The sequence below is a fragment of the Aplidium turbinatum genome, chromosome 3 (assembly GCF_918807975.1).
Source record: "Aplidium turbinatum chromosome 3, kaAplTurb1.1, whole genome shotgun sequence".
NCBI lineage: Eukaryota > Metazoa > Chordata > Ascidiacea > Aplousobranchia > Polyclinidae > Aplidium > Aplidium turbinatum.
Window position 1 is genome coordinate 39,361,118 of NC_137474.1, and position 27,972 is coordinate 39,389,089.

At 37.2% G+C, this 27,972-nt stretch overlaps 2 protein-coding genes across 2 annotated transcripts; one reads left to right on the plus strand and one right to left on the minus strand.

Annotated features, from left to right (window-relative positions):
* Window positions 1–27,556, minus strand: LOC145767282 (WW domain-containing oxidoreductase-like). Its single transcript, XM_082579071.1, has 10 exons — window positions 27,419–27,556; window positions 25,195–25,259; window positions 24,358–24,415; window positions 23,154–23,335; window positions 21,682–21,788; window positions 21,127–21,215; window positions 12,809–12,994; window positions 11,609–11,719; window positions 7,014–7,158; window positions 1–1,372 (listed from the first exon to the last, which is right to left on the minus strand). Exons 1-10 carry the CDS (start codon window positions 27,511–27,513, stop codon window positions 1,175–1,177), a joined length of 1,236 nt encoding a protein of 411 aa, XP_082435197.1. The 5' UTR covers window positions 27,514–27,556; the 3' UTR covers window positions 1–1,174.
* LOC145767283 (uncharacterized) lies at window positions 15,106–21,391 on the plus strand. The gene is made up of 7 exons (XM_082579072.1): window positions 15,106–15,189; window positions 16,016–16,249; window positions 17,560–17,690; window positions 18,062–18,238; window positions 18,825–18,940; window positions 19,492–19,600; window positions 20,177–21,391. Exons 2-7 carry the CDS (start codon window positions 16,051–16,053, stop codon window positions 20,468–20,470), a joined length of 1,026 nt encoding a protein of 341 aa, XP_082435198.1. The 5' UTR covers window positions 15,106–15,189; window positions 16,016–16,050; the 3' UTR covers window positions 20,471–21,391.
* Window positions 27,557–27,972: the final 416 nt, after the last annotated feature.

Below are 27,972 nucleotides of genomic sequence, written 5' to 3' on the forward strand. Positions count from 1 at the left end.
AGATTTCTTTATTACAACATTGCTGGACGAAACAAAAACACAAAAGCAGTAAAAATCATGCCAAATAAATAAACAAAATGTCGCAATCAAATAACTTTTAAGGTCAATTTCCTGTGAACATATAATAACGAATAACAACATGGTTAGCACTGATCAAAAGAGCATAAAAATCTCAATGTCATTTTCGTTGGCAGCCATTTCATGCGTACTAAAACACTATAATCGGCGGATTACCTTAGAATAAAATATATACTAGAAAATCTGAGTTTTGAATTCAGTTTGTTGATAATTTAGAAACTGAAAACTTTTCGCTCAGCAAGCAACGACATTTCTTGCAATACGTTTTTTGGTGTCAAATGGGTTCCCTTCTTATTATTAACATTAGAGCAAACCAAGCTAGCCAAACGGTCCAATGTTGCATCGTTTCAGCGTCCGGAGATGTTTATACAGAAGTAAAATGAATGTTTTCCCAATAGGGATTATTCCTTAAATATTGATAATCCTGTGTGGTGTTATTTGGAGACTTACCTTAACTATAAACAGCTGAAAATATTCAAACTGATTAGCAACACTTTCTACTTAAATTTAAGGCTAAAACCGCAAAAAACAAACAACTCTTTCGCTACTGTTCACACTGCACTCAGTTGACCAAAAAATACAAGGAAAATATAAAGATTATAAATCCTTACATTTTTACCATTGGTTCATTAGAATTCAGATGAAGTATAGTTTGACTTTTAAGGGAAATTTTCTGTTAATTGCTGTTTGTTTGCAATTACAACAAAAGAAATTTAATGGAGTGAAAGATGTAATTTCATCGACTCAAACTTTCAACAAACACGTTGGATCAAGTTTACAACCATTTGCATAATAATCTGAGTCAAATCATGCAACAAAATTAAGGGTTTGAAAATTCGAATAATAATAATCGATTGTTAAATTTTGAATAAATAAATTCTGCTCTGAAGCTCAGTAAAGAGAAAACAAGAGTCATTAAAAATCATTTCCGCAAACAAGTTCATCGCTAAATTTAAGAGAAAACTTAGTTTCGTGACTTTGTTTGCATAAGATACAGCAAAAAACCAAGGTACCTAGTGTACATTACAAAGATGAATCCTGCATCATGATTTTGACAATGTCACAACATTGATTGCAAAAAGTTTGAAATAAGGATTCATTTCTTATCAATAGGTTCAGTAGAAATTTTTTCTTTAATAAGCTTATCTGTGAGTGTCCATAAGTTCTTGGCTTCAGCTCGATTCGCAGCCAAGAGAGAAGTTTCACAAGGAAAACAGTTGTTAAGGTAGAGACCACCTTTCCCTATGAGTTCAGGTGCAAAAGCAGCAAACACAGTGCAAGCAGCGCCTTGTTTCTGTAACAAGGCAAAACCAAAGTTATTGAACGAAAAAAAAATGAATGAAAAAATGTCGATGCGAGTTCTTCACCACGTTTTGCGCACAATGCCTCAACCGCTCTTCCTCCACCGTTGCGCATTGTGCGTTTGAAACAAACAAATTAAAATGTTGCCCCAGCACCTAACCAAGGTTTGGCTGAGTGGACAAATGGTAAAAATGTCAAATTCAACGATCAAAAGGACGTTGGTTCGAAACCAACCTCGGGCACACTTTGTAAGCTTGCAAAGCATCGTCAGAATGGCCAAGTAGTGAACATTGTCTACTCCAAAGTTGTATATGTAGCAACACAGTTCATGAAAGTGAACTGTCAGATGAGTTTCTTCGTCTTTCTGCCGCTTTATGTAAACTCTTCTCGATCAGACACAAATATACCATAAAAAAAAAAAATTGACTGGTCCGAAATAACCTAATGTAAAACTGCTAAAACGGTGTGTCACAAAAGCACAAAATGAAAGCATGGACTAAGTGGAAACACAATTACTATATAAGTCTGTTTATAGCTAAATAACGACATCAGCTTATTGCCAGATAAATCGAATTGTAAAGGTGAAACTAGTACGGCAATTAGAGAAAGTGATTTTGACCAGTTCAAACCGGCGCATGTGGAGCTCTTTGACGATTTCCCTGAAATCAGTACACTTTTAAAGCTAAAAGGGCGAAAAACATGAACCTCATTAAACTATCGAAGATAAACAATTTCTGGTTTGCGCTTAACATTAAGCCTTGTATGTTGAAAATTCGGATTGAGGAAAAAGAAAAATAAGTCCACTTTCTACATTAAGCATCGCTTAAGTTAAAATCTTGTTGAAAATACTAACGCCCTTGTCAAAAACCCTACTAAAATTTGGCAAGACGCACGAGATCGATCAAACTGGAACATCATTGTACATCGAGGGCTGTATGAGCCATGATACCTACAGAGAGAGAGAAAATCTTGTTCAGACACAACTATACGCTCTCACTGGGCGTCGAACCAATGACCGTCCGAGCCTGAACTATCACGATCTATCTAAGCAGCCGACATGGAGTTTACATACGTTTTTGTGAATTTTGTTAAAACTTGATAGAAGAAAATCTGTTGACTTGATGCTGCAGAAAACCAATGCTGCAATATCTGCAAACACCTTACTGGACTTTTGAGAGGTATATGAGCATAAATATAACATCAAAGGTCAATTTCAGCATGGCTTTCAACCGACAACTAATTTCAACCGATATTGAGTTTACATACGTTTTTGTAAATTTTGTCAAAAATTGTTATGTTTATTTTGTAAAAAGTTGATAGAAGTGCTGTAGAACCAAACTGCAGAAAAAATGAATAAATGTAACACGAGAGATCAATTTCACCAAGAGCGAAACTTTGGCAAAAACTTTAAAGTTACGGTCGGAGCTTCTGTTTGAATGCGGTAAAAACTTTAACTTAATTGTTAATTCGTCGGCTGCATAGCCGAGTACGTGCTGAGAGCCCTAGAACTTCACTCAAAAGAGCATCGGTTCGACACTGCTCAAAAGCATGCAGCTGTGTTTTTGACAAGACACTGTAAGACGTACGTGTCTTAAGGTGGATACGAGGATTGGCTTCCTTGCCTTCTCGTCTACTTAATCTAAATCTTCAACCACCGGGTGTAAGCCTGGATACGACAAAAAACTTACTTGTATTATTTGACCAGAAAAAAAGAAAACGTTTGGTTAAAATATAAATTGAAAGAGTAGCCATCGTTCCAAAAGTTATGCAGTCAAAAATTAAACAGTGGATAAAACCACTTGAATTTAGTTGCTATGGTAGCGAAAGGTGAAATGGTTGGGAGCGACGCACTAAAATAAACCCAGAAAGTAAGATGACGCAAGAAAAGACATTTTAAAACCTCATTCTTGTTGGAGGTTCCAGTTGCGTACTATCGAAAAATGAGTGATTTCAACATTAATATAACGTTTGCAGACGTAGCTTTGCTCGCCGGAGCTTGACATATTGAAGCATCTGACGGTCTGATACCCGACATGGAATTGACGAAAAAAAAATTTCAAATCTCAAGTAAACAAGGCATGAAATTTTCAAGACGCCAATCAGAAAACGAAAAACAAAGAAAGATCTGCAAGAAATAGCTGTGAGCATTCATTTCGTTACAGTGTGTAGAAAACATGTTATCATCTTTATTTCTTTACTTGTGAGTCAAAAACCGAAACGCCCCTTTCATGAAAGAGAAAAAACACAAGATATCTAAATATTTATCATCAATATTTTGCAGTGATGGTAAAAACGTATGTTGACAAAGTGTTTGTAATGTTTTTCGAAAATAAATATGTTCCAGCTTACCAAAGTATTGGGTGCACAGCAAGGAAGCTGTAAGAATGAAAAAAAAATGACACAAAAGTCCAGTTTGAATAACCTAATGACAACGTCATGTTATTGTTGCCCAACAGCAGCAACATCTTAACAACCAACTGCTTTCAATATAAGGCTAGCTTTGCCGCTATACGCATTGTGTGCGCACATGACTATACGCTGGCTAACAGAACTAGACAGCAAGGAATACATTCGGAAAATTATGAAGTGATGCGAGCTATAAATATGTTCCTCCTTATCGAAACCGGCAAGGAAGTATCGTTGATTGCCTGTGATAGCGCAAGAGGTTAAGTGGTTTAAACCGGTTTGGGGCAGTTTAAAAGCATGCCAGTGGTGTGCAGAAAAAGCGAAAAACGATTCGACTGTCGAAATGAAACGAAATTGCTGCCAAAGTGAATGTAAAATTAATGAAAACGTGGGATTGTAAGAATTCTTTAAAATCAATTAGAAATCACTATCTTCACTTCGCAAACTTGACACAGAATTTAGTGCTTAGCGTTCCGAGAAAATTTGACTAGCGAAAAAGAAGTCTTTCACTACTTTTCATGCCATCGCTTAAATTCTCAGATGAGATAATAAAAGTTCGTTTTGGCGTTTCTACAGTTGACCCGCACCTAGAAAAAGATGGTTAACCCCCTGGTTCAAACTAAGTGGGTGAGATACGGAAGCCAGACTATAAAAAAAGTTTTAATACATCACTGAGCCATTAACAATAGCTTGATATTGTAGATTAATTATAACTAATGTTGTTTTACCAATAATAGATCACACTAATTTATATTTGAATGCATTATCTATCTTTATCCTGAAGCTGAGATCAGCCTAGCTGGCGGCAGTTTGAAATAAACCTACCGTACTTAAAATGACAAAATGGCGGACAAGAGATACAGAAAAAACAACGAGCCTACGAATGCTACGAGCCGGTGGACGTACGCTTGATCTCCGTCGCGCAATGAATGTCGCCACAAGCGTAGGCGTGCGAGATAACCTGCATGAATTGCTTAGTCTGTTTTCATGTGCTGGTAGTGCTTTCAGAAAGCCCCTGATACAGCATAACAATGTATGTTTTTGTATCGCGGACCGAATTTGTCTGTACAATGCGGACAATTTCGGTGCAATCGTATAGAGACGCAGCTAAGTTTTTTATTGGAGAAAATCTATTTCCAAATGTGTGTTGAGTGATAAGTGAAAACAAGACTTGGTTACATTTTACAAGTTTTTGGCATGACCCGACAAGGTACCAATCCCATGTTACCAACTCAAAGACAGTCAAGCTCACTAAGCCATCGAGTAAAATATAATAGCTACCAGGCTCCGGCATCTAAAGAAAAAAAATTACTTTGTTCTCTAAAAAGGTAAAGGTGGTCCCATACTTGATTCAAGTGTCAGGTATGAGAAGATAAGGTTCTCATAGTAGGCTAAGCCTTTGGCACTAAAGAGAGTAGGGTGGCCAGTTCCTTTCTCTCGGTCGTCTTTCCTGCAGTAATTATGTCCATCCAATTTATTACACCCTAGGTACAGGCATGGCCACCTAAAGATACGGCCTGATTTGTCACATTTTGCAGAAATTTTCAGGTTTTTCTAACTTTGGGCGAACGTTTAAATAAATTTTTCTAAAAATTAAATTTTTACGCTTTATTTACTCTTTTCCCCAGATGACACAATAGGTTTTAACATCCTCACATGCAGAAAAACAAAGAAAATTTGATTTCGAAGATTTTAGTCAGACTGCTAATTTTTCAATAACAGTGATTTAGCGTTTTTCAACTTACTTTTTCTCATTTGCTACTGCTTCCCCAAGGCAACAAAAAAGTTTTATGTCATTAGGAAACCGCAAAAAGTAAAAACATCTCAAAAAATGTCAGTCAAGCATTAGCAGTAGCTGTAATCAAAATTTGCAAAATGTGACAAATCAGGCCGCATTTCCAGGTGGCCATGGTACAGGTGAGCGGTGTTTTTAACAACCAGCTGAAGCCGGGTATCGAACCAGGTTTGCATAATTGGAAAGCCAACGCCTTATCCGTTGCGCCATCCCACTTTGTTCTCTAGAGGTGGAAAATTTGGATTAAGTAATTAGCATTCATTGGACTTACTCAAACAGCAGGCTGCAATCACAGGAATAAGTTTACACACAACAAGCTAAATCAATTGGTGGTGATTTTAGCAAAAAGCTGCTTTCATGGCGTTTGTTTATTCAAATTATACATTGATTGATTGTTTTAGCAAGTAAAACATTTATTAACGTCAGGATGGGTTGTTGATAATTTGCTTGCATTTAGCAAAATAGCAAAGAATTTCACCCAGATCTAAGGAAATAAACGTGCAATTGTTATGTAAGCATTTTGCATGACCAAGCAATGAATTTTTGTGGCCGCTCTGATCTCCGGTAGGCCACCACGAAGATATCCGCAAAGACATAAGCTGATAGCGTTAACAGTTAAATAGTAAACACCCGTTCTCAAAAAACAAACGCAGAAGATGGTCTCCTGGCAGTCCTCCATAACAACAAGAATTACTTATTATTGAAATATGAAACCTTTTTGAATCTTGCATCAGGACCACATTTACGATCTTACCGCTACAATAAAGCAAACTAATCCCAGTGGTACGCAAGAACAAAATCGATGCTGTTTTTAACCACGATCAATGTTTTGTTTTATGTTTATCGAGCTAAGTTCTATGGGGGATTCAAGGGGCAATCACACCTTAAAACACAAGAAAATAACTTTATTCACCGATATAATTTTTGTTTGACAAGTGTAGCAATGCGACGGTGCACGGGAAGTGTGAACGTAAGGGCTTTATGTGTTGAGAGAGGGAGAAAGGGAGGATGGGAAGTAATTGAATAAAAGGGAGAGATTTTATTAGTAGTCTTTCAAGTACAGTATACCGTAAGTCAAAAAAGAATGGAAGATAAATACACAAAAAATATCAATAGAAAAGACTGGCAGCATCAACCAGCCTTGCGGTTTTCTGGTCAAGACGCTACCTATGCTGCCTTAGTATAATCAAAAAGAATGCCTTGTTCTTTGTCACGTGACTCTATTTAGCAAAAAGTTTTCAAACAGATGCCGTGACGTAAGAATAAACACAATTAGAAAAGATGTCCTGTCAAAATAAAAATACTGTGACGACATTTTTCTAGAATTTTTTCAAATCCTTCTGAAGTCGCGTATGACACAACTGAATTTCCGGTAAACGTAAAATAAATGAATTTGCAATCCCGGTAAGCCCAACTTGCAAGGAACACTCACCAGTGACTTCGTGAATGGTCGCGCTAAAAACATGAGGGATTTATAAAACCATGATGGATTCGCTAACGACGTATAGATCATGTTTCCCGGATGTACAGCAAAAGAACTGACTCCAAGGCCCTCAAGACGACGATTGAGCTCATTGCTAAACATAAAAGCAAAATAAAATTAAAGAAATTTTAACAATACAAAGTTAAACAAGTGCAAGACATTCAAGCACTTAACGACTTGCTTAAATGCCAGGCCTCTAAGCTCCTTTATTTGTCCGGCGACCAAGCATGGCCTACCAGTGCTTCTTCCCGGCGGCCAAATTCTGGTACTCGGCAGCCAAAATGAAAAAATCCGTTAAAAATTTGTGTCTTTAAAAGTTCGTTAATTAATATCGTGTTTTTGCGTTCACTCAGGTAAGAATAACGAAAACAAGGCCCTGAAACATATTTGCAGTTAAAAAATGCACTGCTTCTCAAGGAGTAGGTGTAGAGTCAGTCCTCGAGTTTTTATCCGTCGACACTCAGACTTGCGAAACTTTCAGCAGCAATATTTCTCGTCGGTGTGTGAGGATGAAGAATACACCGCTTTCCAGGCGGGCTCTGGCTTGTATCAATGGCGACGGTTGCCGTACGGTTTAACCAATGCCGCTCCCGAATTTCAACGAGTCATTGACTGGTTTATCAAAAGCGACAATTTAAAGGGCTGCTTTCCTCACCTCGATGACATCACGATTGCTGGGAAGAACCAAGCTGATCACGATCGGAACTTGGAAGAATTTTTTAAAGCCGCGTCGAAAGCCAACTTAACTATAAACGAGAAGAAGACACAGCACTCTCAATCAAAGGTTTCTTTATTAGGATATCAAATCGAACATCAGTCAATCAAACCAGATCCAGACAGAGTGCAACCACTTCTCGATTTACCAGTACCCAAAACGCACAAAGAGCTCCAGCGCCTGGTTGGACTATTTGCTTATTATGCACGCTGGATTCCTAACTATTCGGACAGAATACATCCGCTTATCAAAGCTTCATTGCCTCTGCCAGAAAGCGCCAATCAAGCCATTCAAGAAATCAAGTCAGTGCTGGCTACAGCTTCGTTGCATCCTATCGACAACTCCCTACCCTTGACCGTGGAAACTGACGCTTCCAATTTTGCTATTGCGGCGACTCTTAATCAAGATGGACCCCCAGTTGCCTTTCACTCACGAACCCTGTCGACGGGTGAACAGCGTCATTCTGCTGTGGAGAAGGAGGCATATGCTATCGCGGAGGCTTTGCGCAAATGGAGACACCTATTAATCGGACGTCACTTCACATTAATCACAGACCAAAAGAGTGTATCGTATATGTTCGACGTCAAACACGCAAGTAAAATAAAAAACGAAAAGATAGCTAGATGGCGAATTGAACTCTCTCAATTTAGTTACACGGTCTTACACAGACCAGGGAAGGAAAATGTAGGTCCCGATGCACTTACACGTGCATTCTGTGGTGCAATTAGTAAAGAAAATTTGCGTGAGCTTCATGTTGCTCTGTGTCATCCTGGCATTACTAGAATGACTCACTTCGTGCGAAACAAGAATCTTCCTTATTCCGTAGCAGAAATACGAGACATGGTTTCCAAGTGCTCCGTATGTGCTGAAGTCAAACCACGCTTTGTCAGATCGGACCAATCTCAATTAATAAAGGCTACCCAAGTATTCGAAAGACTCAACTTGGATTTTAAAGGACCTCTTCCCAACGCAACGAAAAATAAATATATTTTGACCATCGTCGATGAATATTCCCGATTTCCATTTGCTTTCCCATGTGCCGACATGACGCCAACAACAGTAATCAAGTGTTTAACGGAACTGTTTGCTACTTTCGGAATGTGTTCATATATTCACTCGGATCGCTGGTCTTCCTTTCAATCTCAAGAATTAAAATCTTGGCTGCACTCTCATGGGGTAGCTGCCAGTCGAACGACCAGCTACAATCCTAGAGGAAATGGACAGTGTGAAAGATACAATGGAATTATATGGAAGGCGGTCCAATGTGCGTTAAAATCTCGTCAGTTGCCACCTTCCCATTGGGAAGACGTTTTGACCGATGCCCTGCATTCAATCCGTTCATTATTATGCACGTCGATCAACTGCACACCTCATCAACGATTCTTCCAGCATGCTCGACGCTCGGTCAACGGAACTACTATTCCGTCGTGGCTTAAACCAGGTCCAATTCACGTCAAAAGACACGTGCGTAATAAGAATGATCCTTTAGTGGACGAAGCGGAACTGCTTGAAGCAAACCCAGGTTATGCTCACGTTCGTTTAAGCAATGGAAATGAAACCACCGTGTCTATTAGAGATCTCTCACCATGCAACAGGTCTGCCGACGACGCTGCTGTAAATCCGGCGTGTAATTCTGAAAACGAATCTTTCGCCGAACCTGATGCTACTACTCCAGAATTCTTGTCCATCGTACCTCGAGAAAGTAACACTTCCGAACCGTCGTCTTCAGAAACGTTGCAGCCTGATGATGGACCAAGCGAAACTAATGAGAACAGCGTTGTCACTCCAAAGCTGCGCCGCTCTGAACGGAGACGCAAACCTGTCGATTACTACGGTGCTGTGCCTTACGTTTGATACAATTTGTGATCGACTTCATGCTATGGCATATGTAAACAATAGATGTTGTAATAACGGTGTATCTTCAATTGCAATTTTAAGTTCCATTTGTTCTCTTTGTTTTTTTCAATTCTTGGTGTTGTTCAATTTTTATATGGGGGAGAATAAGCTGTAATTGAACAAGTGCTCTGATGCCTAAAGCTTGTGCCTGAAGCCGACGTGTTGATTCACCGTTCACTGTTGGTGAAATTGAATTTCTGTTCGCAGTTTTAGTTTGTGCAAGTTGGAGTGAAGGGTGTTGATTTAGCTGGTCTGCTGTTAGCTTGAGTTGTGTTATAGAATGATTATTTATTTTGCAGATTCGAGTTTTAAGTTTAATAAAGCCAAATAACGGTTACAACAAGACGTTGACTTTGCTTGTGATAAAAGGTTGCGAATGCGAGTAAAGAGAAAAAGGTTTCACACACAACCGCGAGTGAAAAAAAAATGCAAGTATAGGCTACGAAAGGAGTGGAGAAACGTTGCCTTGCGGCCGGCGACGAATATGGCCTACCGCGCGGTAGTTATGGAGGCCATGACCACCGGGAGCTTAGAGGCTTGAATACGCAGTTTGTCATGATAAAATTTTCATTTCGTATTGCAATGCTAAAAATCTGAGTTATTTAGACCAAGTAAACGCAATTTTGAGGAATAATTTCATTTAAAAATTCAGAAAAAAGGTTATCTGTAGCAGGGATTGAAATTTCAAAAATATGAAATAAACACCAAGAGATAATGACCAAACAGAGCCCAAATGTTTTGAAAATTTCATCTCGTTTGCTATATTCCCACAAGAATCTATTAAAATTGAAAAAAAAAGATTAACAAAAATAATATGCTTTTCAACGGAAACCAAAAACTATGCCATGAGATGACATCAGAGAATACAATGCAGTCAGCGTTTCTGGAACACTGGCAGAAGAAATTTTGTGCTACAAATACACAACTGATCAATCAAGCTTTTCTAAATCGTCGAAATACACGAGTTTTTACGAAGACTGTTGTGCAAATTCCAACACAAGAAATTCCACGTCGACTTTGCAAATAACTAACCAAATGCGGAAATGAATTTTTCTCTCTCCTTCTAACGTGGCGGCCAAAAATAGATAACATTTTTGGCAAATTTGAAGAGGTTACAAAGAAAAGTCGAACGATTTATTTGCGCACTATGTCAAAATATATTTTTCTACAATTAAAATGATGAAGTACAAAAGGCCGCTTACGGCATACGTTTAATATTTGGGCTATTGGCATTTACTCTTTACGTGAGTCTTCAACAATAACATTCCTTATCTGAGATGAACTTGTGTGGCAAATGTTTGAAATAGGGATTAATACAATACTGGATTTCAGAAAATACGTCATTTTTTGACATTGATTCAACGTTTGCAGACTGGAACAATGTCCACTGTCCAGTATAAAAAACATCTTTATTTTAAAACCTTTATTTTACCTTATTTACTCTGAGGACAACAACAGACAGAGAGCACAAAAAAACTTGTAAACATTTTTTTACTGTGGTTACTCGTATTATAAAGAAGAGATTGTTTAAAAACAAGCAATGCAAGTATCAAGAAAATAACAACCTCTAGACTGAAAGTACTTTTCTACCACTAGCTGCGGTGTTTATTCGATGAATGTGAAAGTACGTACAAGAACAAGACATATTTTCAGATTCCTGATGAGGGTTTAAGTTTAGCCGAAAACGTTCGATTGTTTAAATTATTTATAAATACGAGAAATATATTCTTATAATGTTCAATCCTGTTGTGTTACTGTGCCTTGCCTGTCTGTAGTAAAAAAAAAACAAAACATATAACCATTCCGTTAGTGAAGTAACAAAAATGGCTGTTGTGTTTGTACCATAATTTGTCGCACGAACGTTGCAGCAAGTGAAAAAAAAGTAAGTAACCTTGATTCCATGGAACCTGCCAGTGTTTAACCTTTACTGTACCTGAATAAGATGTTGCATAATTTAGACCTGTTGTATTGTATCATTGGCCAGAACTGCGACTTCGGAGGGGAAAGAGAACTTAAAGTCAGCTGGTCTTGACCCATCAGAAACCTTGCATAATAAAAAAAGGAATTATATCATAAGCTACTCGCTGAGAAGTGGCAACATGTAGATATAGGACATGAAAAGGCATATTTATGTTAAGTCAGTGGTTTCCAACTTGGAGTCCCTAAAGGGTCAGTGTAAAGTCTTAAGAGGATTCATAAACACATTGGTTTTAAAAGAAAGTACCCAAGTTTAAGCTCAACAATTAATATTTTAAAGTGTAATTTTTCAAATTGAAACACGACAACAAAGCAAATATGTTCTATGCTTGTTTCTAAATATCAAGAAATTTCCTGAGGTGCGTTTTAATTTAGAAAGCAGAAAACCTCAAAGTTAGTCATTGTTCCTTAATCAGTTTTAACATATTTAAGTTTATTTTACATAAAACAAAAATACATTGTTTAGATATAGACAAAATTACTGTATGCTATGCCTGAAAAGGACATCATGTGATGTCGAAAACGTTCGAAATTTGTTTCATATAGTAGTTTTTTTTTGTTTTCTGAAACATTGTAATAAACTTAAATACCTACGATATATCTGATTAAGTTACTTGGTTTGGTATGCCTATGGTTCAACAAGACAAACTCTCCACCAAAGCCCTAACCATTGTTCATAAAACAAAGAAATATGCCCATTGCTTTAACGGCATTATTAAATCAACAACAAACTAACTTGTTCACTTCAATTCTACTTTTGACAGCAGAACCAAAGCAGAGGTTAGTAAAGTGCTATTTCACTCGAAACCAGTGGACAACTGGACATAGGTTAAGGTGAGTTTGAGTAACCTAACAAAAGGCACTCTAATTTCAACTATTATTATCACTATAGTACGTATCAGACTAAATAAACACGGTTGCTGAATAAATGCATTGCAACAGCCTTGGGTGAGTGACTGAGTGTGTAAATGAAATACTAGACCTACACCATTGTAGCGGATTAGAAAAAAAGCAGACTATCGAGAGTAAAAGGTTTATGCGAAGAAATATTCAACCCATCAGCAAAGCAAGCGCGCTTATTTATTGAATCGAACACACAAGATGTTTCGTTGTAAGACAAAAAATAAAGCGTAGCTTAATAGCACATTAGCGTCACCTGTGTGATTCAGAAGAAAGTACAACTACTCGCGCGGGAGCGCTCTTCAGCAAAAGCGGCGTGAGAAGCTTGGTGAGGAAAAAATGGCCGACGTGGTTGATTGCAAAGGTTTGTTCAATGTCGTCTTCTGTCAGTTTCCATGGCAATTGGAAAACACCAGCGTTTAATATCAGAAGGTGAAGGGGCCTATAAAGTAAAAAGTGTTGGCTTTCAAACCTTCTTTTCAAAATGTGTCAAAACTGATTTAAAGATAAAAAAACGATTTGCTACACACTCATGCTTGTGAGTGTTTCTAAGAAATGTATTTTGTTGTTTCTGTCATGAATTTCGTTTCATTTCGTTTTAAACAAGAAACCCATCTAAATTCGTTTAGATCAGCTCATGTTAAAATACATTTGCAACGTGGTACAACGACACGCCTTGTGTGCCTGTTTCAATCCTACGTCACAAAGCAAACTTCCAGCAAGACAATGGACCTGAAAGTAGCATACAGCAAACGTTGGCATTCGTCAAGAAATCTAAAGACACATGGATTGTACCCGGGTTGGGGTCATGGTCGTGTCAAATGACAAAATAAATGAAAATTTGTAATGCTTGCCATAATAGGGGCAAAAATATTAGCAAACAACAAATCATCGGCAAGACCTTTGTTGTTCAAGTCCTCAGCTAGTTAAAAGCAGTGAATTATGTGATAGGATTTACGTCATATATCATAACCAAGTGTATTTTTTCATCCAAAACATAGAGCGAAAATACGAGAGGGATGGAATTAATAACCAACAACTCCTACTGATTGAAAAGGAGACAGCGATACAAATGGTTTGTGTCAGAGCAGCGGTATACTTCTTCAAAAAATTCACAATATGAGCTTGCATCTTTGTCGTCATAAACTTTATCAACGCTGAGAGAAGGCATCCACAGATCTTCCCACATCATCCGATCTTTCGCTTTTCTCATTCAAACATTGTCGGTGTGTTCTTTAATACTATTCCATTAACTCCTCAGTTTCCTTCTTTAGTCTTCATGGAATCCATTCAGGGTTATTTGAGGCATTCTTGCCTTCCCATTTTTGCAAATACCGAAATCGAACCACAACTTTTCTATATAAGTTCATCTGCTCTGAAAAACTGTTTTTCCTTGAACACGCTTTCCACCGCCAAAAAAAGGATCTGAATATTCACAAACATGATGACATTCCTTCAGTAGTATGAAAAAAAAAAACGATAAAAATACGGAATGTAACGTTTGTTTCGCAAAAATGGCGCGATTTTTATTTACTTCAACCTGATTACATATCTCTTCTGTCACAATAATCAACGATGGAATTAATCTTGTCACAATTACCTTCGTAATCTAGTACGCGTTAGAATCATAGGTCGCAAAAGCACAAAGAAATAGAGGCAAGGCTACAGTCACACTCGTTGCTTTCAATCAAAATACTGGAAACAAGCTACCGCGGGTCACTGGCTTTTGCTATTTAACTCCATTGCGCCGTGGCGGTGCGATGATGTATCGCATGACATCTCTTTGTTTTTGCAAGGGAGAGTAAACTACTTTCAGTGCCATTCAAATCATATGAGAAATTTTAAGGAGTACTTTACGTTTGTTGTTTGGTAAATGGATTAGAATAGTTATGTAAAGCTGTGTGCAGTAATGTGGCATTACCAGTGAGATATTTCATAGCAAACGAGGAAGATGAAAAATTCACCAATTAACTGACTGGAGTTGAAATTTTCTTAGGTGGATGCAATAGAAAGGGGTTGTTAAGGTAGTAATTTTACAAGTGTGAAGATTAGGAAATAAGATAACGTGGATAAGAAAACAAAATACAGTTTCTCTGATGACCCAATTTACAGTTTATGCCAGCACATTGCTAGGTACTATACTACTATAACCTTTGCCACAAATCTTTCCTAAAAGTGCGTGCAGTCAACCACACTTGGTCGGCCCACACTAAATCGGGCCAACTGCAAAAACTGTTCTTCACTGGTCCATGAAATTTAAAAAAACATTTTGCGAGGGTATGAGAAATCTTCGCTCTGAAATCAGAAACATTTTTAGGGTGGACATTTCTCATAAAGCTGCAAAATTAGTTCACGCAGCAGTAAAGTTCCTAAAGTGCTCATGAAGATTATTTGAAAGAAAAATCGCAGAAAAAAATACAAAAGTCTCATACTAGAGATCTGGAAATGACATTTTGAAATTGTTACTAGCTCTCAAACAGATCAACTGAAACCGTGCCACAGTATTTTGAAAACATGCTAGAGCTCTCCGATTGCCGGGAAGAATACCTTACATATTGCTACCACAACTCTTGTTAAAATGTAGTCTTGCACAGTCGTATTGTAGTACAAACACACAACGCTCGGTGACGCTACTCGGTAGGTCTATGTAATATTTACCAACATATAAGTATATAAGTTGTATAAGTATATGATTATAAGTATATAAACTTATATAAGTACGGTATATAAGTTATATAAGTTATACCAACATATAAGTATACCAATATATAAGTTGGCTTATATGGCGTTGGCTTTCCAACAATGCAAACCTGATTTGACTCCAGTCTTAAGCTGGTTGTTGAAAACACTGATCACCTCTACCCAGGGTGTAATATATTGAGTGGGCATAACTGCCGAGGAAAGGCGGCCAGAGAGAAAGGAACTGGCCACCCTACTCTCCTTAGTGCCGAAGGCTTAGTACAATGAGACCATATCTTATCGGAACCAACGAGTACGAATGAGTACAACGAGAACCTTATCCCCGACACTTGAAATCAAGTATGGGATCACCTTTACCTTAAGTGATTTGCACCAGCGGCAGCTGCAACATTTTGACCCCAGCTTTTTCATCAAAATTAAAATAACAGCCTTACAAGGATTATATTCTTCTACATCAGAATATGTTTGATCTTAAATACATTTTGCATTGATTTTGACTTATTGGTAGTGTTACTAAATCTTACACATGATGTTGGGTGATGTTTTGGTTTAAACCCACGAAAGAAATTGTTTAATGCAACTCTTGCTTAGGGGTGGGAAAATTTAACCTATGTACACCAGCCCTGGAACCCATGCAAATTGGTTTCTGACAATAGGCTTTTTATAAGACATGAAACATTCAAAACCATATCAGCGTTTAATGCTTTTGATTTAATTTTTGGTGATACGTTGTTAAGTATTTCATGTAGTCTTTTCATTGAAGGCTATAAATTCAATACTGCAACAGTTTGGATTGAAATGTCGAGTACCAAATCCAAATCAACAGATGGAAGAAAAACCGGTTCAGTGTCATCTCAGTTTAACGCCGAGAGCTTGTCCGAGAGTGACATAGAAAATATTTGGAAAAACTTGGTCAAAAACTCCACCGGAAAGAAAACTAATTCCATCGACAAAAGCAAAGTATCTGCAACGTCCATTGACACAACTCCGACTACAGGTGAGAGAGAATGATGATTATTACACTTGAAACCGTTTTGTGAATCTCTCTTTGGCATCATGGGCCAATCCTACAGATGTTTACAGTTGCATCGCCTCTTTTTCTTACAACTTAATAAAACCCTCTTAACAAAAACCAGCGCGCTAACTAGCAAATTCTCGAATATACTCAAAAAAGTTCATTTTATTTAAACGTGTATTTTAATCAACCAGTGTAATCAATCCTTTAAGTTTTAAAATAAATAAACCAAAACGTCAATAAAGTTTTAAAGTGAATATGAACACAATAGCAATCCACTGAGACCTCAACAACAGGATAGGCCACTTCATATGCTATCGAAAAGGACGCTTAAGCGCAAATGCTTTGTTAGTCCGCGCATATTCAATAAACAAAACGAAACTCTTCACTATAACTGCTTCATAAACACCGTTCAATAATCATATGACCCCCAGTGTTGATTAAGGTGGCAGCAGAGAAATGAGCTAACGCATAATTAATAATTATGCAGTTAAGATACAGAATGGCAAAAGCGTATAGATGTCCGAAGTTAGATTAAAGTAAGCAAATATTATAAAGGTAAACTGTCGTCTCCGAAATGTGTTGTAAGTTATTAAATTTAATTTTAACTAACTGGAATCAATAACCTTTATGCTGTCGAAATGAACATGTAATGAATTCTACAATTTTTAAAATCTTGGCTTTAACATTCACTTTGTTTAACAAATAGGCTACATAAAACTAAGAGCCACAAGGTTTAGATTTATTTTCAATTGGCCCTAAACGAATCAACTAAATCGAAAGTTTTGGGTTTTACAATTTGATGGAGAAACGGTCACGAAAGGTGTAATTGATAAATTTAATTATGCTTGCAAAAACCACCTTCACAATGAATAATGCGTACAAGTGCAAAGGCTGAAGCCGTTATCTTTGTGGGCCAATTCAGAACTACTGTATACGTTAGGAAAAAAATCTAAATTTCAATCTGAAATCTTTGAAGTTCTACAAACCAAACACAATCAACCCTCGCTGGGCAAGCAACAACTCCCAGACAGCAAATCAATCGTTTTTTTTTTACATTTACATAACGGCTACATGTAAACAACGGCTGCGTTGCTGTCTGGAAATGCGCATGCGTACTTCTTCGTTGTGTGGGGTCGCATATTCTCTAACGACGATCAGCTTCAGAAATATTTGCTTGTAGTTGAAACTTTTATTGAGATTTACATGTTGTTTGTGGTACAAATTAAAAAAGTAGAATGTCTTTGATTCATTTTTTACTATAGATTTAATAAGATGATGTTTTCAATCAGATTACAGTGAAAATTTAATTCCTTTGCATCCGGAAACGGAAGAAGAAGCTCTTGAACAAGACAAACAGTTAGTACGAATGAACAAAGTCCTAAGAACAAAGAAATTACAACCCAAGTCTCATTTACCCCAGGTAGGCAAAATAGTGTTGCCATGAAAAAAAATAAAGGCGAGTTGTGTACAAATAACTAAAAAGTATTCTTCCTTCTGTACGCAGAATGTAGTCGTAGTGCTTCCAGATGTTCAAGAAATGAGATAAGCGCAGTTTTAATTTTTAAATTACTTTTAAGGTTTTGAGATAAAATTTTAATCGTGAAATTTAACATTGGCAACCACAAAAAACAAGCAACAAGAAAAATGCCCGTACATCAACATTATAAAAAGCTGAGTGAACTTTGTTAACCCCTTGAATAATTTGCGGCGGCCAGGCAATGGTCAATAGAGAACGTCATTTATTTGCAAGATTTTGGAAGTCGTCAGGCTGATAAGATCTTACCCATGCAGGTGATTTTGTGCGATAATGTAAGCCATGATAGACTTCTTGCCATGCGACTGGAAGAAATTAAACACGCACATGAAGTAGCAGAAAAAAGAGCCAAGCGAAGAGAAGAGACTTTCGTGAAATCGCTAGAGCGAAAACAGAAGGAATGGATAAAACGAGACGCGAGAACACTAGCCAAGGTAACAAAACGATCTGAAACTTTATATACCTACCGGTAGTTTCATTGCTAGTTAACGGTTCGAAAATTCTCAAAAATCAAATTCGGAAACTTGCCTGCCAAAACGAATGCAATAGGGCCAGTGATGCTTAACCCCTTCCCATGTTGGCATTACTTTGAAATGAGCAGCCATTTCTCGCACCCCCTTCTAAAATAATTAAAAGCAATAATGACCCACAATCCAGAATGTGGAATATAATTCCAGCAACCAAGGCACAGCTTCCCACGTCAATTTGAACTAGCTGCACCCCTTAGGAACACGTCTCGCACACTTTAATGGTGCGAGCACATCTGGTTAAAAACCCTTTATTAGACAATGGCAAGTGTTAACTTAACCAATGTACTTAAATTTTAAACATTTTATTATGTATTTACTGTACATAAAGTTGAAGCAAAAATAACAACTCTAAGAACTGTCCAGTGATTTAATTTTTACAACGAGTATTAACACGAGTCGGAAGGAAGGCTAAGCAATTAACGTAAAATGTTGACTACGAAAAGAACAACTTATCTTTCATTAATATTTTCTTACATAACTTCACTTTCAGCTGGAACCCGAAAACTTATCCGAGTTCAACTTCGCGTTCGGGCGATTATACAACAGGCCAGACTACCCATACCAAGCAGTGATACAGACATTGAACAGCGTACATCCACCAGCTAGGTAGTAATCCACGTACATGTGAATAAATGAACGAGGGAGGCAGTAACACCAGCACTTGGCAACGTAATTTTACAACTAGATTCTATTTGAATAAGAACCTTCTGATAATCCCAACTAAGAGTGGAACAACCTGTGAAGGTTTTTAGAGACTAATAACAGCATTTGATGTAATTTTACAACCTTGTTGATTTTGTGGCAGTAGTCCAGCCAATACTATCAATCACATTGAAATGGTGTAGCTTTTTGAGTTCCACAATACACCTGCTCGTATATTGATTGACAATAGACACTCGACTGCCGAGAAACACAATAGGCGTTTAGACATTAAGACAAGGTGGCTAACCTTTGCACGATTATTAAGCATGTCGGAACCTTACCAATACACCTCCATGAGCTTCGGACAGAGGCCATTTGAGGCCTTTAATCAGATGCTTATTCCACTCGACAACCAAACTGACGCCTTCAGTCGAAGCCAGTCTCGACTCTTGTCACAAGTTGAAAATCATATTGAAGGCTTGCAAACTTTACAACAAAATTTTTACTTAACGCAGAACATTGGACCATGCGAGACGGAGACCAACCCTTCTTCCTCAAGTAACAAACAAGGCAATATTTGATGACGAAGAAGAAGACAAAACTTTCATCACCAAATTGCCAAGGGTAACTACAATAGCTGTATCCACATAAAACTTAAGTAAATCTATTTTTATCACCTTTAATTCTTCATTTCTTTGAAAGGCTGATGTTTTTTTAAATCGTATTTAACCTTTTTAAAGGTTTTTAATATTCAGAAAGTAATATTAACAAAAATATCACCCGCAGTCACTGACGCGCCACAAAAAAAACACGACATTTTCGAAAGATTTCTGTGACTTTGTTAAAACAATTTATTCTAGAAAGTTAAGAAAGATAGAGCTTCGGTAGAGAGTTTGTCTTCGGTTTGTCTTCGCTTCGGTAGAGAGCTTCGTATGCCTATGGTTCAAACTTAAGAAATATTGAGAAAAAATGTAAAGTGTGTTTTATGTTAAATCTGGTGAAAAAAAAGCACTTTTCAAAGACATTTTTCAGTCATACATTAAACAAACCGCTTTCTGCATTGAAGATTCTTTTTGAATAAGATTATTTACTGACGAAGCCACACATGTGTGACGAAAGCAACTTAATAAACTTGAATTTTCCAAGTTAGTGTGATATTGTTTACTTTATTACTTTCTGTAAACTTTTTTTTCTGCACAGCTGAAAGATACCTACACAACACTGCCACCTAGCGACGTTGCAAACGCATCAAGGGCTTTGGAGGCGGTCAGCTCACATTTTCCAAAGAGATTAGAGACAATAAATAAAACCAGGAAAGGAAGAAAAAGGAGAGAGCCAAGAAAAAAGGAAAAACTGCAAAAGAGAGCCAAAGATTGGACAGAGGACATGCGATTCCACACATTAACCAATTTACTAGGAGAGCGATATAGCCCACATTCAACAATGAAAGACGTAGCTGCGGACAAACCGGTGGCATTATCTGGAATAATATAAGACACGATATATGCTTCTGTAAGGCGTGTCTCAAGTCAATAGTATAAGCACAACTTACCTCAAGTGACAACTGTGAGGTATCGGTAAACTTGACGTTTTTCAACACAGCGTTATGGTTTGTTTCAACATCGTATTTAAATACAGTAGCCTATCCGATTTTTGTCATCACTGTGAAAACTGTTCAAAAAGTCTTGCGGAAAGCCGGGTTTCAAAAAGTAGAAAACATTTCTTTTTTTAAAGAATTCTCATATGAATAAATGTAAAATAAAAAAGGAACTCTCTCAATAGTTATGCTGAATCACCGTTTGAATGAACACCATTTGCTGTTTTAAGCAACAAAAGGTGGTTCGAATCACTGCTACCGAATGTCTCATGACTGCTCTGACAGCTTGCACAATCCCTCAACACAGACGATGTTAACTCTTTGAGGTACCCAGAGAGGAGATAAAAATTTCGTAAGAATTTCGTTTAATCTTTATCAGTTTTGTGCACAAATTCAGTAACATGGTTGTTGTTTTTTCATACTTAAAAAATAAAGTTATACTTAAGATAAAAAGTTGTTATCTAATTCATTAAATTACCTCCCCACCATTGTTTTGTGCATTAAAGTAAAGTGTTATTAAAATAGGTCAAAAACTATATCGCCTACTACTTACCACCCAGTCGCAATATATTGATCGGAAAAGTTTTTGACACTTTTCAGAGAAGACAAGTCCAACTCCATCGTCGTCATGTCCACGTCATCCTGTAAAACCACAGAAGTTCATCTCGTTGTATCTACGTGTAATAAATACATTTCACTAGCTACTCTTTGTATTTGTAGTTGAAATAGTTACATTGCTACTGAAAATGGACATTTTTTAAACATATGTTTAATGAATCTAACAAGTTCAGATTATGTCAATGGTTACGCAAGCATAGTCAGCATAATGTTTACGGTGTTCACTCAAAAACTTTAAAAAAATATTTAAGGTTTCGACATCGATAAGGCTTAGACTTTTTGGCGTTCTGTTGTAAAGTTTAAACTTTAGTTATCACCTTTTAAAGATTAGGCATAATTCAAAATATGAATGTTGGAAAATATAGCTTTTCTTTGAAAGCTTGGTCATTTTGCTGTCTCCCACTTTCAGTTCAGATCAGTTTATTGTGCTTTCAGTAAAGATAAATGTGACAAAAAGAATTTAATACAAAAATAAAATGCCTAACATTACCCGTTCTTCTTTGATTGTGGATATAACTTTTTTGGCTTTAGCAATATTTCTGCATGCTAGGACTACCTTTGCGCCATGGCAAGCTAATGCCCTGGCTGTTTCCAAGCCTAAAAAAAAATCATCTAGTATCATGGCAATGTAAAAATATTGCTTACACAGAATCTGATCCAAAATAAAAATTCGGCTTTGATGTATTTCAACTTATGCAAGAAGGTAAGATAGACATAGTTGGGATACCATGCTTGGTTATCGAGTATCAAGAACAAGATAAAGTTTTTGGTGTGGCAAGACTACAGGACCTAGTGGTCGACACAATTTGCAGCTAACAACACTTCAACAACAAATATAACATTTACATTGATGACTTCGACGACCTGGCTTGAGCCAGTGTGTCATAGCATCCACAAGCATATGAAACCGCCAGGACTAAGCTTCCAAAGAGTTTCTCAGTCCCAGATGAGCATAAAAATCATTGAGCCTTTGGATGGGAGAGCAGTGTTTTTTCAACATCAGGTTTAGCTGGGATCGAACCAGGGTAGCATGGTTGAAAGCCAAGTGCCAATCCTCAACCAATAATAATTAATCAAAAGTATAAAGCTTCTATGGGCAGCAGATTATTCCATCAACGTACAGAACAAGCACAAGGCATTGTCATTATGTTTTATTGATTTTCTTTTATTTTTTAACGCTTCACTGCGTTATAATAATATATTGCATCATGGCCACCTAAAGATATGGCCTGATTTGTCACATTTTGCAGAAATTTTCAGGTTTTTTTAACTTTGGGCAAACGTTTAAATAAATTTTTCCAAAAATTAGATTTTTACGCTTTCTTTACTTTTTTCCCCAGATGACACAATAAGTTTTAACATCCTCACATGTTAAAAAACAAAGAAAATTTGATTTTGAAGATTTTAGTCAGACTGTTAATTTTTCAATAACAGTCTGATTTTGCGTTTTTTAACTTACTTTTTCTCATTTGCTACTGCTTCCCCAAGGCCACAAAAAGTTTTATAACATTAGGAAATCGCAAAAAGTAAAAACATCTCAAAAAATGTCAGTCAAACACTAGCAGTAGCTGTAATCAAAATCTGCAAAATGTGTCAAACTAGGCCGCATCTCCAGGTGGTCATGATTGCATTTATACATGCATAACGCATTACGCACATAAAATGTATATTACGTTACAATACTAGAATTTCGTCAGCTGGGTGCACAAATAGTAAACTCTGACTGACACTCCCTCGAATCAATGCTAATCGAGAGTAGTTGGTTTGCGTATTGGCAAGACAGCTAACACCATGCTAGATGGTGGACACGAGGACTGATTTTTTTCCTTTCTGTCTACTTAGGCTAATAAAAGTATAATAAGTTAGCATAAACCTGATAATTAAGATTTGAAAAGGTAATAAGTGTAACGTGGTGCTAGTATAATTTCATCACCAAGATTTTCCACTGCTGAATGTTCTCACCTATGCCTGAAGAAGCGCCGGTTACTATGGCAACTCGACCTCTCAGATCAGACCCTTGCAGCACTTGATCAGCTGAGCTGTTGGCGTCAAACCTTTGGCGTATAGCTTCTCCACGGTTAAGGTTGACGTCAAACGCAAACGCTAGTCGAGGGTCCGTGTAAGTTGTCTTCTTGTTTTGATGACTGAAAAATCACAATATTAAGCACAGTTGTAGTATAAAACATCTTTTTTCCAGACTATTTAAGCATTCTATTTAAATATCCATTTTGTATAAATTTGTATTCAGCTAACATTATTCAAATAGAATTAACAATCGAAAACATTCGAACGAAAACAAATGAAATGGACCACTGGCAGCTTTGACATGCTGTCACGAACGCTTCCTAAAGCGCCAGAGAAGCCAACAACAAAGCAAGAGGCATATTTTCTTGAAAAAAGTGGTTTTTCAGCAATGTGCGATCGCTCCAGGCGAGCAATGTCGAATTTTAATTTATAATAATTGTCACAACTGAAATGTGTTTTCTGTCCCACAGTTTTAAACATCTCTGAACTGCATTAGAGATTGGTCGTGTAACTTTTAGGTCAGCAGCCACATGTTATTTTAATTCAACTTTTAACTAAAACGTTGAGTTTAGAATAGCATTGTTTAAGAACTGTAAAAATTTCTTAATAAAACATGGTAAACACTGTCCAAAATGTTAATCGTTTCTTGTATAAAAAAAAACAAGGTTGGGGATAGCGTTTTCACCTTGCTTTATTTGAAACAAATTGTAAGTATTCTAAACGTGAGTGAATTATGCTAAGAAAATGTGGAAATATCAAAGACATAGTTTGTCGGCCGAATGGGCGACCAACTCAGTTCTCCGAAAGTAGAGTGATTTGCAGTGTTGGTAGACATTCCTATTGTAAGTTATTTTCCGCTTGTTTTCATTATTGTAAGTGGTACAGAATGAGTAAAGGATGAATGGCAATTCTTTATCATGTTTAGGATCAGAACTCCGCCAATGCAAACGATATTGATATATCCAACATAAAAAAATTAAACTATATCTAACTCTCAAGACGACCACTTGTTTACATTTAAATCTTCAAATCCAAGCGACGACATTATTGAAATAAGATTCGCTAATGAATAATTAACAAAACACAATCACGCAGCAAATGATATACGAAGGTCATCTGAGTCAATAATCATGAAACTTACTCGATATAATAGATTCTTCCCTCCTCATCTTCATACCGTTCCCACCCATATGGAAGATCTGTTTGAAGATCAGGATTTTTTTGATTGTATCCAGGCTTATAGTTGAACATTTAGTAAAGTGGACAAGAAGGTAAGGAAACCAATTTTTGTGTCTATTTTCAAGCATATCATTAATTATCTTCCTAAAGACAGCGGTGACAAACTGGCAGCTTTTCGAGAAACGTACAAAGACTATGACTATGAATTTGACTATGCCCCCGACAATACACGAAAAAAACTAAGTGACGTACTTGAAGATTATTATAAAGTTTGAACGTACCATTGTAAAACTAAACCAAAAGAAGCTATTTTTTTTTCATAAAAACTAAGAGTTAATTCTTGAAATGGAAAAATATAGTTTTGTGTGAAAAAAGCATTGTTCAACATAGTGCAGTCTACTAGAATAAGAGCACTCAACAAGAGTCTAAGTTCAGGAAGTGATTCAAACTCAAAAGAAGATCCTGTTCATCATTAAGAAGAAACTGTGGGATCCGGACGTTACAGGAATTTATCTAAAGTTTCCACTGGATTGCCGAGTGGTGAGAGCCCTAGTTCGACGTTCGATAGGGCACCGGTTCGACACCACTCAAAATCATGTGGCTGGGTCTTTGGCAAAACACTGAAAGGCATGCCGTCGATTGTGGAGTGGCGCCCCTTCGACTACAGCCATTGATTTCTCTCATGATTATGAAGTACGAGGCTATACCTACGGCACTTCCCAAGGCTATGACATGCTGAAATAGATCTACAATGTCACATTTCAACATTTAAAACCGGGCAATGACACAATGAGAATACCTTTTGGAACTTTGCGACGCTTGTTGGTCTTCGGATGTTCCCACTTTGTTGTTTGGCTCAAATGGCTTGAAAATATAACACAATAAATTTATGATGAGTGTACTGATGTACTCATGTACTGTATATTATAACTAATCCAGAAAAGATTATATTTATTACAGCAACTGCAACCTTTGCTAGCTGGGAAAAATCAACAGTTCAACACAGATCACAACTGTTTCATTGGTGGTATCTTTTTAACATCTCATTGTTCATTATCTTAATATTGAATTGCACCAAGTAGTAGGCAACTTGAAACTGCAGACAAGGTTATGTTATTAATAACAGGCTTGGATCTCACTCGCATTAGGTTTAGGTTTCTAAATGCATCCGTTTACAGGCCTTTAAGCTCCTGTATTTTTCCGGCGACCAAGCATGGCCTACCAGAGCTTCTCGGCGGCCAAATTCTAGCACTCGCCAGCCAAAATGAAAAATCCGTGCTTTCAAAAATCTGTTAATTAATATCGTGTGTTCGCGTTCATTCAGGTAAGAACAACGCAAACAAGGCCCTGAAACATATTTGCAGTTATGTTTAAATGTACTGCTTCACGAGTAAGTTAAGCGCTAGTCTACAAGTTTTTATCGGTCGATGTTCAAACGTTTTGCGAAACTTTTATCAGCAATATTTCTCGTCGGCGTGTGAGAGACTTTGCCTTGTTTGTGACAAAAGGTTGCGAATGTGAGTGAAAAGAAAAAGGTTTTACGCACAAACGCGAGAGGAGATAAAAGTTTGAAATTCGAACGGATTGGAGAAATGTTGGCTCGTGGAAGCGGGCGACCAAACAGGGCCTACCATCGCGGTAGGTTCGGAGGCCATTTAATGACCTCTCGGCGGCCATGGCCGCAGGGAGTTAACGTACTAACCTCAGTATGACAAGCAAAACTCGTGGATTTTATGTTGATGCAATGTCGGTATCGGCTAAATCAATATAAAAAGAACATTTTGGAGCAGGAAAACAACTTCTAAAGGAAGGTACAGCACTTCTGTTTACCACAGAATACTTTTAAGTACAGCGAAAAACCAGAATATGGTATTCCATCGGGTTGAGAATGTACGACACCAATGTCTGACAAACAATTTTGCCTCCATGTCTTGTGATTACCGATAGTGCACCTCAGCTGTTGCTCAGACTGCAATACTGTACACATTGTAACTGATCGTGAACTTGCTAAACGTTTGATTCCAAGGAAACGTTTGCTTTGTGTTATATGGACTAATCTCATTAAACGGTATGTTTTATGAGCAGCGAAAACCTACAAGTTACATGGCCAGTATGGCACGCTGTTGGAAGCACAGCAAGCAAGGAGAAACTAATACACAAAGTGAGAGGCACCGAGCAAGCATCGAACACTCGGCCGTTAATCTAGGAGCGCCACGCGTTTCTCCTGCGGTACGGTGCGAATCAACCAAGATCTTTAAAACAGCCTTACCATAACGTACAGTACCGTATCCGTACGACGTACATAGTACTCCATGAGGTAACACTTGCCACAAAATATGCTTTGACTTCTTACACCTCATATAAAGAAAAACCGCTACTATTTTCTCCAGTGAATATTTTCAGCAAAACCGATGATAGTTCATAAAACTAAATCTTGCCGATTTTAAGGTTCAGTCATCCACGCATGGCTTCATCAACTGGCACACCTCCAGTTGCTTTGGATATGTGGAGCCAACTGGTTATTTCAACTATATAATTCATCTATTTTAAACTGTTAGGTTTGATGGCCGTGCTTAATTTACTTTTCATCTACGTAACCTTTAAATCTGCATCGCATGCACGTCTTAAACTTCTGTGGTTTTGCCACCTTTTCTTTTTGTTGGTTTTGTCCCCGTTCACTATTTGTAACTGTATCATTGCTGTGGTTTTCCGACAAAGAAAAAATATACTGAATTGAAATTTGAATTTAACTGTTTCCTCAAACCATGATGAACGCTTTTCTAACCAACTTAAATATTATCGCAATTAAAAAATAACCACTGACGTTTTTTTAGGAAAGGTTCTTAAATATAACAGCAAACCTGAAACATGTTCAAGCATTTAAAACAGAGTGAAAAACTTCGCCGCTTTTAAAACACGTCTTGCATTTATTCAAAATTATGTGAAGTTTATATATATAGACATTAGTTCAAATCTAAAGCACTAACTACATTTTTGAGGAAATAGACTAGAAACTTTCATACTTGGCATAATACACCCATCCTTCATCAGTGGTTCTTTCCTCCCATCCATGAGGAAGTTCATCTTCGCTATCCGTATCAGCAAACGGGTTGTCCATTAAAAACACGTTTTTTTGGTTTCAAGCACGTTTTGGGTTGTTCATTGACCATCAGTTTCACAAATACGATTGTAATTAACGTTTGTTACTCAGAGAATCTTTCTTATAGTGTTGTTCCTGTGATTACATAAACGACCATAAGTAACTCATAACAAACCACAGTAAGTGATACATGACATATATTAGTTTATTAAACATTGTACTAACCAATCTTTCGATAATAACAACATTCATTGGTAATAAAGCTGGATTTTGTGACACGAAAGGCATGAACGTCGGGATGTTCACTCTTGGTGCTTGCATTACTGACATGCATACACCATTACAACTTCGTAACAAGTGATTTTATTCCTTAATACAAGGAAGCAGAGCTGATGAAACCGTGCGGTAAAATAACTGTAACAGTGTGGGTAACACAAACTTTGTATCAATGCTTAATACTATTAGAAAGCATACGAA